At 35.5% G+C, this 12,679-nt stretch overlaps 1 protein-coding gene across 4 annotated transcripts in view; it reads right to left on the bottom strand.

Moving 5' to 3' along the window:
* Nucleotides 1-12,679, bottom strand: part of PHTF2 (putative homeodomain transcription factor 2) — a 67,341-nt gene that overhangs the window by 20,336 nt on the left and 34,326 nt on the right. For 3 of the 4 annotated variants that reach the window (XM_057422418.1, XM_057422421.1, XM_057422419.1), the window contains 4 exons: nucleotides 8,702-8,867; nucleotides 7,861-8,025; nucleotides 3,261-3,462; nucleotides 1,062-1,220 (listed from right to left, as the gene is read on the bottom strand). In XM_057422418.1, the coding sequence (XP_057278401.1) occupies nucleotides 1,062-1,220; nucleotides 3,261-3,462; nucleotides 7,861-8,025; nucleotides 8,702-8,867 (692 nt within the window). The remainder of the gene's footprint in view (nucleotides 1-1,061; nucleotides 1,221-3,260; nucleotides 3,463-7,860; nucleotides 8,026-8,701; nucleotides 8,868-12,679) is intronic. The other variant, XM_057422422.1, reaches the window with a different exon arrangement.

The raw sequence follows: 12,679 nt of genomic DNA, 5'->3' as shown, positions 1-12,679 counted from the left end.
GAAGTTTAGATTGGATATAAGGAAGAAGTTCTTTACTGTAAGGGTGGTGAGGCACTGGAATGGGTTGCCCAAAGAAGTTGTGAATGCTCCATCCCTGGCAGTGTTCAAGGCCAGGTTGGACAGAGTCTTGGGTGAGATGGTTTAGTGTGAGGCATCCCTGCCCATGGCAGGGGGGGTGGAACTTGATGATCCTAAGGTCCTTTCCAACCCTCCCTATTCTATGATTTCTATGATTCTATGAGGTTCTGCCTATTAAACCCATTCGAAAGTGAACTTCTGTCAGGGCTGAAATTACTCTTTATACCGTTTTCTCACACACCTGGTCAAAAACCGGCAATACAACCTTGTAAAAAACCTGTTCCATATATCTGTTGTTACAAAACACTAGCAAAAAAGACCATAATTTATTTAAAACTATAAATAAATAAAAGCACATGCATAACATATCCCTTTGTTTTCAAGGACTCTGCTAACATAGAATCTATGCATTCCCCTCTTCTATGATACCAAGACTCTTAACATTTCAGTATTTTTACACATTAACAATTTTGTTGAGATTTCCTGACAATATTTTAAATGATTGTTTCAGTAAATGTGAAGAAATGAAAAGTCAGAGGTGGAGTCAATCAGACTTCTCCACAAGAAGGCTGGTGATCCAAAGAATAATTAAATGAAGAGAAACAGCAGCATTAGAGTGATAAAAATCTGCATATTGCCAATTACTAGTGTTTCTGTAACAAATCAAGCTTCCAGACAAGATTACTGGCATCAAGAGACAGCAGCAATTGGCCATAACCTGATGCAGTATCTATAGAATATATTTAGGCTCCTTGCAATGAATGGAAAAATAAGCTGAATCCAACTAAATAAAAAAACCTCTTAATTTCAAAATGTTATTCTTAAAAAAAGAAAGCAAAACATCCCTGTCCCCCACCAGTCTTCTAGTTAACAGACTCCTAAAATCCAGTATAGGAGAAAAAGGATTTGAGGAACATTCTATTCAATAAGAGACTAAGAAGTTTTAACAATTTACAGAAAAGCAGCAATGGAAAAGAACATACCTCCAGGGGATAGTGTTTCTTATAATGGTGAGATTTCCTGTTTCGAAGTATACAATCACTAGAAGTGCGGTCTATATTGCGACGTAAAGAATACCCAGTTTCAGGCCCTTCCTCACTAGAAACTTCGTCTGATAAATTTGTCACAGTCCTGTGAGTATCCTAATGCAAGAAATACAGTATTAGTAAGACATATACTTACTAAGTCTTGTCCTCAACAACTGATACAAAAAATTCTTTCTGCAACACTATTATCTATGCTTAGTTAAATCAGATATTAACACATTTCTAAATGTCAGCATTACCTGGTAGAGCAGGAATTCAAAAATAGAAATTTTTACATCAAAATAAACATTCCTCAGATAATGAAGGGCCAGTTCATATCATAGCAAAGAAAAATTCTAACATTTTAATGTGATTTTGTCTAAACTGAACCTACCATGAAAGGCTTAGAGGCAACACAGCCCAAAGTCTGGCAGTGGAGCAAACAAAAAAATCCCACCAAAACTGTAATAGCAGACCCTGTAACACTGAATTATCAACACATATAGTACTAAGTTAACATTTACCTCTTCTTCCAAAGACAAAGTGCTACAGATTGCATGCAAAATACTCAGACCATTAATTTATTCCACTTTCTGTTTCCCTAATTTTAAACTAAAATTAAAGTAGCCCTCACAGTAACAGAAAGAAAAACAGGCAGCAAAGGATCATTCAGCTGTCTAAAAAACTTTTGTATATTCTCATATATTATGAGATCACCGGATAGGACCCTGTAAAGCTTCCTTTGGAGTCTTCCCGTCATCAATGAAATGCTAAAAGGACAAAAATAGTGAAGGTATTCTGTACAACAAATCCTTTCCCCTTCCCTGGCAACATCATTCTCTCTTCCATGATGAACTCTTGTTTACTGAGATGCTTCAAGGTCAAGTCATTTCACTTTCTTAACAGCTGAGTTACAAAGAGAAAGATGGACAGCAGAACAGTCTGTGGTGTCTTATCTATTATCATGCAGTGGCACCAACGTGTATTGATTGTCTTTGGAGAAAAAGATGACAAGTAAAGAGAGGAGCCTGTGCCAACTTCTCTTTAATGTGGATGCATACTCACAAAGAAAGTTAAACGTAGACAGTATTTCATCCATTGTATCAAACAAACTGAAAACTCTTTTTAAATAAATTCTTATTTTATTCAAATTATTTTCTTATTCTTTTTTCACATCCTTATTTGCTGAATTTCAAGAATGCAAAATGCTTGGAATTTATAAGGACAACTGAACCTCAGTTGCTATCACTGCTGAGAAAGCACCTCCTGTAAAGCAACAGAGTCAACTTTCTGCCCCGAGATGAACCTTCATCACCTTCATTCTGACTTAATCATAGGGATCTTTAAGGGGTTGTTAAATAATTTGCCTATGAAATCCACAAAGGATGCCTTTCCTTTATAAAAATGTCTACTTGTAGACTTCCAGTAGAATAAACTTTCTCTTTGATATTATCATGGAAAAATCCTTGTTATGACTGATCATTGATGGTAATTACCAGTGAAGCAGAGTCAAGTGTAACACTGGCAATATATGTTCAAATGCCAATTTTAAGAGAGCCAGAAAGCATGTTTCGGAAAAGCTATTCCATAGAACAGTAAGATGAAAATAAAATATCCAGGTGATAGTAAGACCCAGATAAACTGAAAGTTCTGTTTTCTTTCATGTCCACTTACTATGCTTCCATCTCATCCCTATTCCTCAGTACAGAGCCCTTCCGACTTCACTGAGAGGGAAATCATGCTTTCCTCATCTTATACAGAAACCAATTCAAAAATGACCTCAAAATTATATATTGTCAGTAATCCAATTCAGTATAGACAGACATTTTAGCATAGACAGATCTGCGCTAAAGAGACAGGCAAAGGTACAGTGTGTATAGCTGATCTGCAAAAAAAAAAGAGACAGCACACAAATTTGTGCACTGAAATACAGAATGGCAAAGAATGCTTAGATCCTCCTACAAGAATAAGGAAAGGCTAGGAACCTAAGGATGAAATAAAATAACTTTTGGCCCTAGGGTCCTACACCTAATTTAATTTTAAAAACTTTTTTAAGGGTAAAGTAATAAGAATGCATCAAAAGCATTGTAAAAATACACCTCACATACTATTTGACAAATTAATAACCCTGCTTTGAAAGCAATGAAGCACACTTACTTTGTGATGACTGTGATTGCTGAAGGCATCTCTCACTGTTGCAGTGCTCCACCCTGACTCTTCTGGCTTAATCACCTCACACCGACGCTCATGGGCCTGAATACATTCTTCACTGCTTTTACCTGTCTTTTTCCCATCAAGGGACACATACCCATTATCAGTCTCGGTGGATTTATCTATTGAGATTTTTGCTTTCTTAGATCTATATTTGAAACAAATACATATATATTAAATTAATGAGTCTCTCAGTTTTTTCCCCAGTCTAAATCCTCCCTTTTTAGTTTAATTAAGATGACCAAAAACTAACAATATTAACATCTGATGCAATATTTATAACTATTTCATCTTCTATATAATATGCATTATACTTTCCCAAATGTGTTATAAAAGGAACTGTCAGTGTCTGAAAGAAAATTGTATCATTAGCTACTGAAAGAAAAAAGGAAACCTATATGTTAAAACTTAAACTTCACAGCAACTTTAGCAATATTAGAACCACCAGCCTTTAATGTAAACAAGAAACTTCTCTATCTTAACAAAGAGGTACGCTAACAGTTTAAGTGTTATTAATTCAAAGCAAGCAGGCTATTTCCTGAAGCTGCAAACAAACATGCTGTTAGTATTCTGTACACAGATGGTTTTTGTTACTGTTTTAAACACACTCAGCTTATTGATAACTCTACTAAACAGAAGGCATTTAATTCAGTCTTTCCCATATTACCCAGTAACACCCCTGGCAATCAATGTAACTTACAAACACGCTAATTGCGCTTGTTTTCAAATAACAAAATAAGTTTACGAATTATGTTTAAGCATTATTATTCCTAAGACTACTAAGTATTGATGAATAGTCTTCCATAACATTCTCTAGACGTCAAGACCCTCATCTAATCAATAAATGTAGCAGCAAGAATGCCTAATGACAGAAAAAGGCTTTCTCAAAGCAAACATTTGAATGATTATACTTCCAAATTAGGAAGTGCAGCCAATGAAGGAATGCAAAAGAATGGTAGTTTGCTACCTTATCGATAGAGACTACTTTAAGTCTTCACTTAAGCAATTAGTATCCTGTATTCATTAGATTTAGGTTTCTAGGTTCTCAGAACAGTTGGAGGAAGGTGAAGTGTTTAAAATAAAGTTTCCAGGTTTTATTAGAACACTGGACACAGGTCATAAAACCATCAAGAATCTGTTCAATTCATCTTGTGCTCCTATTAGGGAATACACGTTGCATTTCTCTTTAACGAGTGAGGCATTCTGTGAGAGCTTGGGTTACATAGCAGAAGATTAAATTCCTCTTTAACATGTACATCAAACAAATCAAGAGAACTGGCATAGTCGCCTCACATTCCCCCCAGGATAAGGTATCCCATATAACACAGGGGAGACCTGAACACAGAAAGTGACTAGGGAGAGCTGGATAAAATGGAAAAATTCATTCCCTACATTCTTAGTCAACTTTATTTCTAAATGAGTACAAAACCAGCAGAAACACTCTCTGCAGTTATTATGTATTTGCATAATTAGTTTTTATTATAAGCTTACAAAGGTAGAGACAGCAAGATGCTTTAGCATGTGCTCTGTGGTGGAGAAGCAGCTAGTAAATCGGTTTGCTGATTACCAAAGGTTATATACGGAGTTCTAATTTTCTAGGTTTATTAAGTAGATGATCTAAAACATTATTGAGGCTTTGGACAAAAAGGTCAAACTATCAACAGAGACATGTCAGAGCTTTATTTCTGTGGCCTTTCACAATGTCATTGTTTAACTAAGCTAATGAAGATAAGACAACTGAAGGAAGTGAAAGCTTAGCTTATTACTTAATGGAAAAATTTGCTGTTCCACTTCTGGAATAAAGCAAGCATCAGCATTTCAGTGGCAACTCATTGTAAAATAGTATGCTTTATTAAGCTCAGTTGTGAGCACTAGGAAGTAGCACTAAAATGAAATTATGTGCAATAAGGTGGAACCCTGAAATTTTTTTATGCATTAAATATACTTTTAGCACTTTTAAAAAATTCTTCTTAACAGTGCAAAAGGGAATGCAGGATGTATATACATAGATGTACACATCCAGTCATTACTCCACAAGTTACTTAGCTGTGTAAGTGCAGTAACAGGACAACTATACCACAGTTAATTTGAGAAGTTTTTATGTATTTCACATTAAACTTGAAAGCTGCTAGCAAGAACTAGCTTCAAACAGTTGAGTAGGAGCAAGTAAGAGAAAAAAAGAACTTATGCATGTAGATATGTATAATTTGTTTAAATAGGACTTTGCTACTCAAGCAATGTTACTAAAACTGCAAGACAATGACAAGTCTGATATCAACTAAAGCTCACTTTGGAAAACAGGTAACTTGATCAAAGTCTTTTAGTCATCTCTAACATAGAAACCAGTTATTTTTTGGAAGAATCTCTAAATGTATGCGCAAACCTCAAGCCAGAAAAGCATACATTCCCACTTATCATTAGGGTGCACTACACTGATAAAAGAAAAAAACAATAAACATGAACAATACCTCCCAAGCTCATAGAAATACATAGTTTCCAGAATTACTATATAGATACATATCATTAATCAACTTTTAAAATTTCATGCTAGAATTCAAAGTATTTAAGAGTAAGACAGGACAACACAATGAATACAGCCAAAGTCTTAAAAAAGCATGAACACATGCAAAAGCTAACTCAGGAATGACTTTCTGTCTTAATCATGCATCACCTAGAGAAAATGTTAAGGAAAATGGACCTTTCCAACCCTAAGTATTCTACGATACTATGTAAATCATGTTTCTCCAAGACTGTAGATTTTCACTGTTAAGTATTCTATTCCTATGTATTTTAATTGGAACTGGCAAAAAAAAACCAAACCTCCTCCCTGTTCATGATGTAAAACTTTTAAAGAAGTTACAATTGTAAGATTTCCGTAACTAGAGAAAGGACACATTTGGTCCAAGTCCCACATCAGGGCTACATTCTGAATAAATTACCTATTTGGATATTGACATCTTTTCCAGTGAAACTGATAATTAGTATTTCTAAATCGGCTCTGTGCTGGATTGAGGTTTAGAATTTTATTTTATTAGTCAGACTGAGTTTTGCCATTCAAAAGGTTATTTACTGAATACACAGTTCCAGGTTACCAATGACCTGAATGTAGACAAATGGTCTAAGTACACAGGGTCCGGCCCTAAAGCAAAGAACACAATTTGAGAAGAATTTTGGAACGATGCATTTAAGACCTATATTTAAAACTCCACAAAATGGTATATCAAAGCTTAATACATGTGAAAAACTGCTGTAAATAAGCACTACTGAGCCATTCTAATGCCCTTATCTAGAGCTTCAAAACACGTCTTAAGAAACAGGAGAGATCTCACTAAACAGCTTGCTTGCAGTGAGGTTTCATAAGATTTCTTCAGCAACATCACCAAGTAAAATACACACACACACAACCTCTCATTAAATGGTTTAAACAAGTCCTTAGAGCAAGTCCCACTGAACACTTCTCAAACGAAAACACTCTGAGCTCAACACCTGGGAAGGTAAGGGAAAAAAAAAACCCTAAATGAATCTTCCAACAGTCCTCTTCTTACTGCACATAAGCATCTTCCACAAGTGAAAGCACTCAAAAATGTACAAGATTACACTCCAAGCGCAGCAGAAAGTAAGGCACACAGCCCAAAGAACAGCAGCAGTTATCTGTCACTGTGACTCATAGTTTGTCAAAGCCAGCTTCATCTTACACAGACAAAAGCCAGAACTCTGCTCTTGCAATATTTTTAAACATTTTGAAAACTTCTCTAGGGTTTCAACTAGACATTCCCAGAATGTAACATCACATAAGGTAAGCTTTGCCAGTGGTTAAGAGCACATATCACAAGTACGACAGACATGTTAGTGTTGCCTTACTTAAAATGCAGCATGCACAACAAAACATCAATGACATAACTTGCAGTATCTCTTTTCTCAATTTCCTACTATTCTATGAGCATATTTTCTCATGCTAATAAATGCTGATCTATAGCACTCACAATGCTGTGTGTACCTTGAACACAGAGTGCTACAGAATGTGTTTTTAACTTTTAACTGCCTGGAGCACAACATTATCAGATCAATCACTTGCAAAACAGCTCTGGAATGTAACAGGGTTAGTTGCTTCTTCCAATCATTAGAAAACACATCTTCAATGTTTATTTATAAACTAAGCACTGTGCTTATTTGAATCCTGAAGGCTTTTCCCTCACAAAAAGCACATTATTTGATGACAGTGAGAGAATTCAATAAGCATTGTCAGAGTAATAAGCAGGCAATGTAATAAAGAAAAATTACAGTCAAATTTTCTTATTTGATTAAAATTGAGAAACTGAGTCAGTTTGTTCCTGAGAGCTCAGAGTATTCCTACATCAACATATAATTGCATCAGCATTTACAAAAGTCAAGAAACAACACATTAGTACATGTTCAAATACTGAGATGAGTTTACTATTAGAGAAAAACTAGATCAACAAAAGTTTAATCATTACATCAATGTTTACTTATTTAGAAAAGGGATAATGCATCTCTAACACATATGTAGCCTTGAATAAATACAAACCCTGATAAAAAGAAAGCAGCATGCCAGATATCTCTGAAGACAGCGCCAATACTGCAAGAGGTGCTTGTACCGTAGCTCTGCACTGTTCCCTCCTGTGTGTTATCTGTGGTACTAGAGCCATCTCCTTCCCTATGTACTTCCAAATGTGCTGCTTTCCTTAATTTCCTTCATCAGAAGAGATCAAAATTGAAGGTAGCTTTGTAAGTGCAATCTACCAATTCTATAACGTGTGCAGCAGTTCAAGCATGCAAAAACAAGCAAGATTTCAAAATATTTTACTAAAGCTTTATCATACCAATTTAATAAACTCCTGTTAATAAAACTTAACCTGAACAACCTAACATTCATTATTGTAACACTTAAACCCAAAATGTATTTCATCTCACCATCACAGGCTTAGACCTGCAAAGTTCACTACTGCAGGTTTTCCCATTTTAATGGGACAATTCACTGTAGAGCCATACTCAGTGAAGTGCAGGAAGACATTCTACAGTTCCAGTAGCATCCCCTTTAATGTATGTACGTTTCCCACAAAGATCATGAGTAGTAGTGCATGGAGCTCTAAAACTAAACTTGCAGCAATGTAAATACTGTCACTCTACCACTATTCAGACAAAGTGTTTGAGGCAAAATGTCATATTCAATGCATTAAAATTCTAATAAAACAATGCATAAATTAGTCAATGCACAGAAGTTAAAGAGCATCAATTAAGAACTCTGATAAAAAGAGCACCAATTTCTCATCTCTTGCAAAGCAGAGACTGTAAATCCCTACATTTTTTCATGCACGTTCTTCAGAATATTTAACAATCCTAAATAAGTACTAGAACATAGACTATACCTTCTTCTTTTACCCCCTGTGCTGAGGGGTGGCTTAGGAGTTCGTGTTGAAACAATCTGACAATGCACAGTTCCAAGTAGCAACATTAGCCATATTGGCCCAATTACTTCAGTCAGAGGTATATTATGTGGGCTTTGGGCTGTATAGAATAACACTACAGCAGCAACTGGAAAAGAAGGGAAATGAAGTTGAGTTCAATATTTGCAAGGTCTGAAATGGCCAACTCATTACATGGCTTTTGTTAAAAAGACAAACATTCAGATCTAGTCCTTTACCTGGATTTTAAACCAACCCGTGTAATTCTGAGAGGAAGGGATTATAATTGCAATGAAATAGGCAGTAATAAAGATTTAAATAGTCACCTACAGACTTTATATCCATCTCTTCTTTTACACTTATGTAAAAGCTACTGCTCAAGAAAAAGGTGGCAGAATGAAGTAAGGTAGGGAAGCATTTGGAAAGCTTGATGCGTCATGAAACTTTAAATGAAGATGAAGCTTCAGTCGGGGACAAAACCAAAAAGTAAATGTTATCCTTAAAGCAGCCCAAGTAAATTTACTTCTGTATCACCTATAATGATGCAGTGTATGACGACCCAAATGAGAAGCAGGTTGGACAGATAGGTCAAAGTCTCTCCATCCTTGGAGATACTAAAACCCTGACTGGACACAGCCCCAAGCAACCTGTTCTAGCTAACACTGCTTTGAGCAGGGTTCAGACTATCTCCAGAGGTCCATGACAACCTCAACCAGCCTCTGATTCTGTGAGCCATGTGTCTATTTTGATACTGCAAGGACCAACAGACTTGAGACCAGAAACTCATTATATTCTCTAGCAGAATGCATTTTAAACTCCATATTCCAGTCCAAGGACAAAGTTGCCCATATGGATAGACACATGCGTAAGTGCAAGTCTACAGAGATTTCATATACACTTATATTATATAGCAATGTGGAGAGAACAGAGACAAACCATGTAAACTATAAGCTGGTCCAGCTGAAATGACCAAGACTAACTAGCACTTGTAATTGGAAAAGGGGTATCTTCCAATTCCATAGTTAACTGTTATTCTAGTAACCCTATAACCAGGTAACTCGTATTGCTCCTGTACCCAGAGCCCAACCACTTCCGTAACTTCCGCAACTCAGAAATGTCTTTATAGGCTTCAAGTCAGTCTGAACACACTGAACAGACATGAGGCAGAAAGAAGAGGCGACTCCTCCCTTTTCTCTACTTATTGTATGTTCTTGCTGCTCTGCCTCTATAGCTTGAAGTGCCATGTTCTGTAACTCAGCTGAGAGAAGGTATCAAGAAAGCAGATACAGAAACTCCAAGAAACAATTCAGAAAGAGAACAGGGGGATAATTCTCTGTGCCTAACATCCGCATGTCCCATGAGAACCTGGTTTTGTTCTTGTACCACTAAAGTGAGAGTCCTGTAACTTAGACCTACTCCTGGCACAAAAATACCTGGTACAAGTTCAACAGTTTTCACCAGTTCTTTACTGAAATCAACTGAAAAAAAAATACAGGCACATGCAAATTTATATGCCACATTCAAACACCTAAAATGTATCACACGAAGCCACACCTAAAACAGCAGATATCTCTGATGCAATGTTTTCCATAAAGAGATCAGCTGTGTTTTTCATGAAATAGTTTTTAGCAAGGAATTATTTTTGGTTGTGGTAATCTATTTCTAATTTCCCATCAGTCTTTTTCCTAACTCAGAAGTCTTACACAGAACACATACGGTATCTTTTATTACTATATATGGACTAAATTTTTGCATTATGATGTTTTTCAGGAAGATGGCACACATCAATCAGAAATCCAGCTTATTAAAAAATATAGGTACAGGTAGCAAAAGATAATCACAGATAATATCACCTCTTCCTAAATGAGCTTATCTGAGTTTCTCATACATACAATAAGATTCATGAAGTATAAAGTGTAGTAGTATAATGTATAAGTAGCCAATTTTGACTCCTATCATACAATTTGGATAAACATGTACTTCTGAGAACACAAAGCTCCAAATATCCATGTGAAATGATTAGCAGGAGTAGGCCTCCACAAAACAATTTCAAACTTCACTACAAGATGACTACTACTACGTAAAATACATTTATACAAGAAGAGTAACCTGGAAGAAATCATAGTCTTCCAGAAGATGCAAATCTGTAGACTGCAGATTCCCACCATGGAGTTTCACACAGACTTAAGAAAATATTATGGACCTCCTGATGTTTTCAGTAGGATAGGAAGAAAATCCAAGAACTTCTTCCTGCAGTGAGCAATACGCTGTGGTTCAGATTATCCTAGAATTGCTCCTACCAATATAGCTAGGCCTCAGAACAGAATTTCTCACACCACTTTTAATAATTTCTTTACTTTTTATAGGATTTGGACTTGTATTTTTCTAAATTGCAGTGGTTTATTTTGTGAAACAAACGCAGATTATATCTCAAACAGCAAAAAGCTGCATCAAAGAAAACAGCTGTACATTTAAACCACCAACAAGCATTTATTTTTATAGCATTTAAAGCTTTGAAATATTTGTATTACCAAGTATCTCACCACAATAAACAATTATTCTATCACTATTAAAGTTTCTTGTTTCATGTTTAAGAAACGTACAATTGAGATACACACTAGAATGTAATACTTCATTTTCTTGTTAGAATATAGAAACATTTTTAAAGTAAAAATGACGCAGTGCTGTAAACTAAATCAATAAGGACTCAAAAGAAAAAGGTTTTACTTCTACCTTAATTCATGGCCTGTCCCATGACCTTGGATAAAAAAAAAACATTTCTCTGCAGTTCTCTTATCACATATTTTGCTAGCCACACTTTATACTAAAGGAAACCAATATAAATACAACCTGGAATTTAAATCCACAGCCAAGGAAAGAATTCTTTCCTGCAGACTTACATAAACGCTAGCAGGTATGCTGCTAAAGCTAATTGATTTCAAAGCAATAATTCCAACAGTACAGGATACAACAGTATCAGGGAGAATCTGACATGATGACACAAAGTCTGAGCTACAAGACAAAATTCAGATTCAGGGCAGAAATATGGCCACTAGAATTTGAGGCATTTTGTTGTTAAGTTCTCTTAATAGACTCTTGACATTTTGGTGCTGCCTTACCGATTTTGTACTAAATCAACAAACTGAGCACAGCTACAGAGTAAAATCTATGCAAAACTTACACAGAAGTGCTAGAGAAGGAGAGGCTTGAGGGGTTTGTTTTAAACAGCTTCCAATTAAAAAAAACTGTCAATTTAATTTCACTTACATATACATTGTAAGTCTTTAAATTTATTTCAAAAACTACCAAAAAACTCTGCACTTAATTCAGCAAAATTTAAATAAGTATTTTAAATAGCTGGATTATAGAGTCATACAGAACACTATTAATTCTTTTCCAACTTTTGTTAATTTGCACCCTCAGAAATATCAGAAACATTTTGTCACATTATAGACCATATGGATTAGAGAAATGATGCGTTGCAACCATAATTCTACTAAATCACAGATCCCAAGAAACTTGAGGGGAAAAAAGTTAATCACAAAAAAGCCCTGTAATCAATGTTCTAAAAAATTTGCTTGCGCTCAGAATCTGCACTGAGTTACTATTTTGCCGCTTTTGGAGTCTTATGAAGGCTCCACAGATTACGTGTGGGTATATTTTTTAAATAAATATAAGAACAGGAATATAATAATTAGTATAATGGTGTTTCTCAAAATAAACCACCTATGAACATGGTAACAAATGAACTATAACATATATTTTACTACCTACAATATTACAAGCAAGATTAAAATTATTAACACTATGGGATCACTTACCACAGTATACACAAATCCTAATATATGCAACAATACTTCCTAAACACCTGTCTGGAAATGGGGATAAGGAGAAGTTCTGATAGGAGACCACAGGAATATTTGTCAGTATTTCATGTTTTGG

This window comes from Pezoporus wallicus, unplaced genomic scaffold (genome assembly GCF_028554395.1).
Source record: "Pezoporus wallicus isolate ANWC-B61680 ecotype Strahan unplaced genomic scaffold, APGP_CSIRO_Pwel_v1 contig_3058, whole genome shotgun sequence".
NCBI classification, from domain to species: domain Eukaryota; kingdom Metazoa; phylum Chordata; class Aves; order Psittaciformes; family Psittacidae; genus Pezoporus; species Pezoporus wallicus.
Note: the sequence above shows the minus strand (reverse complement) of the source record. Positions and strands in the feature narration are given on the sequence as shown.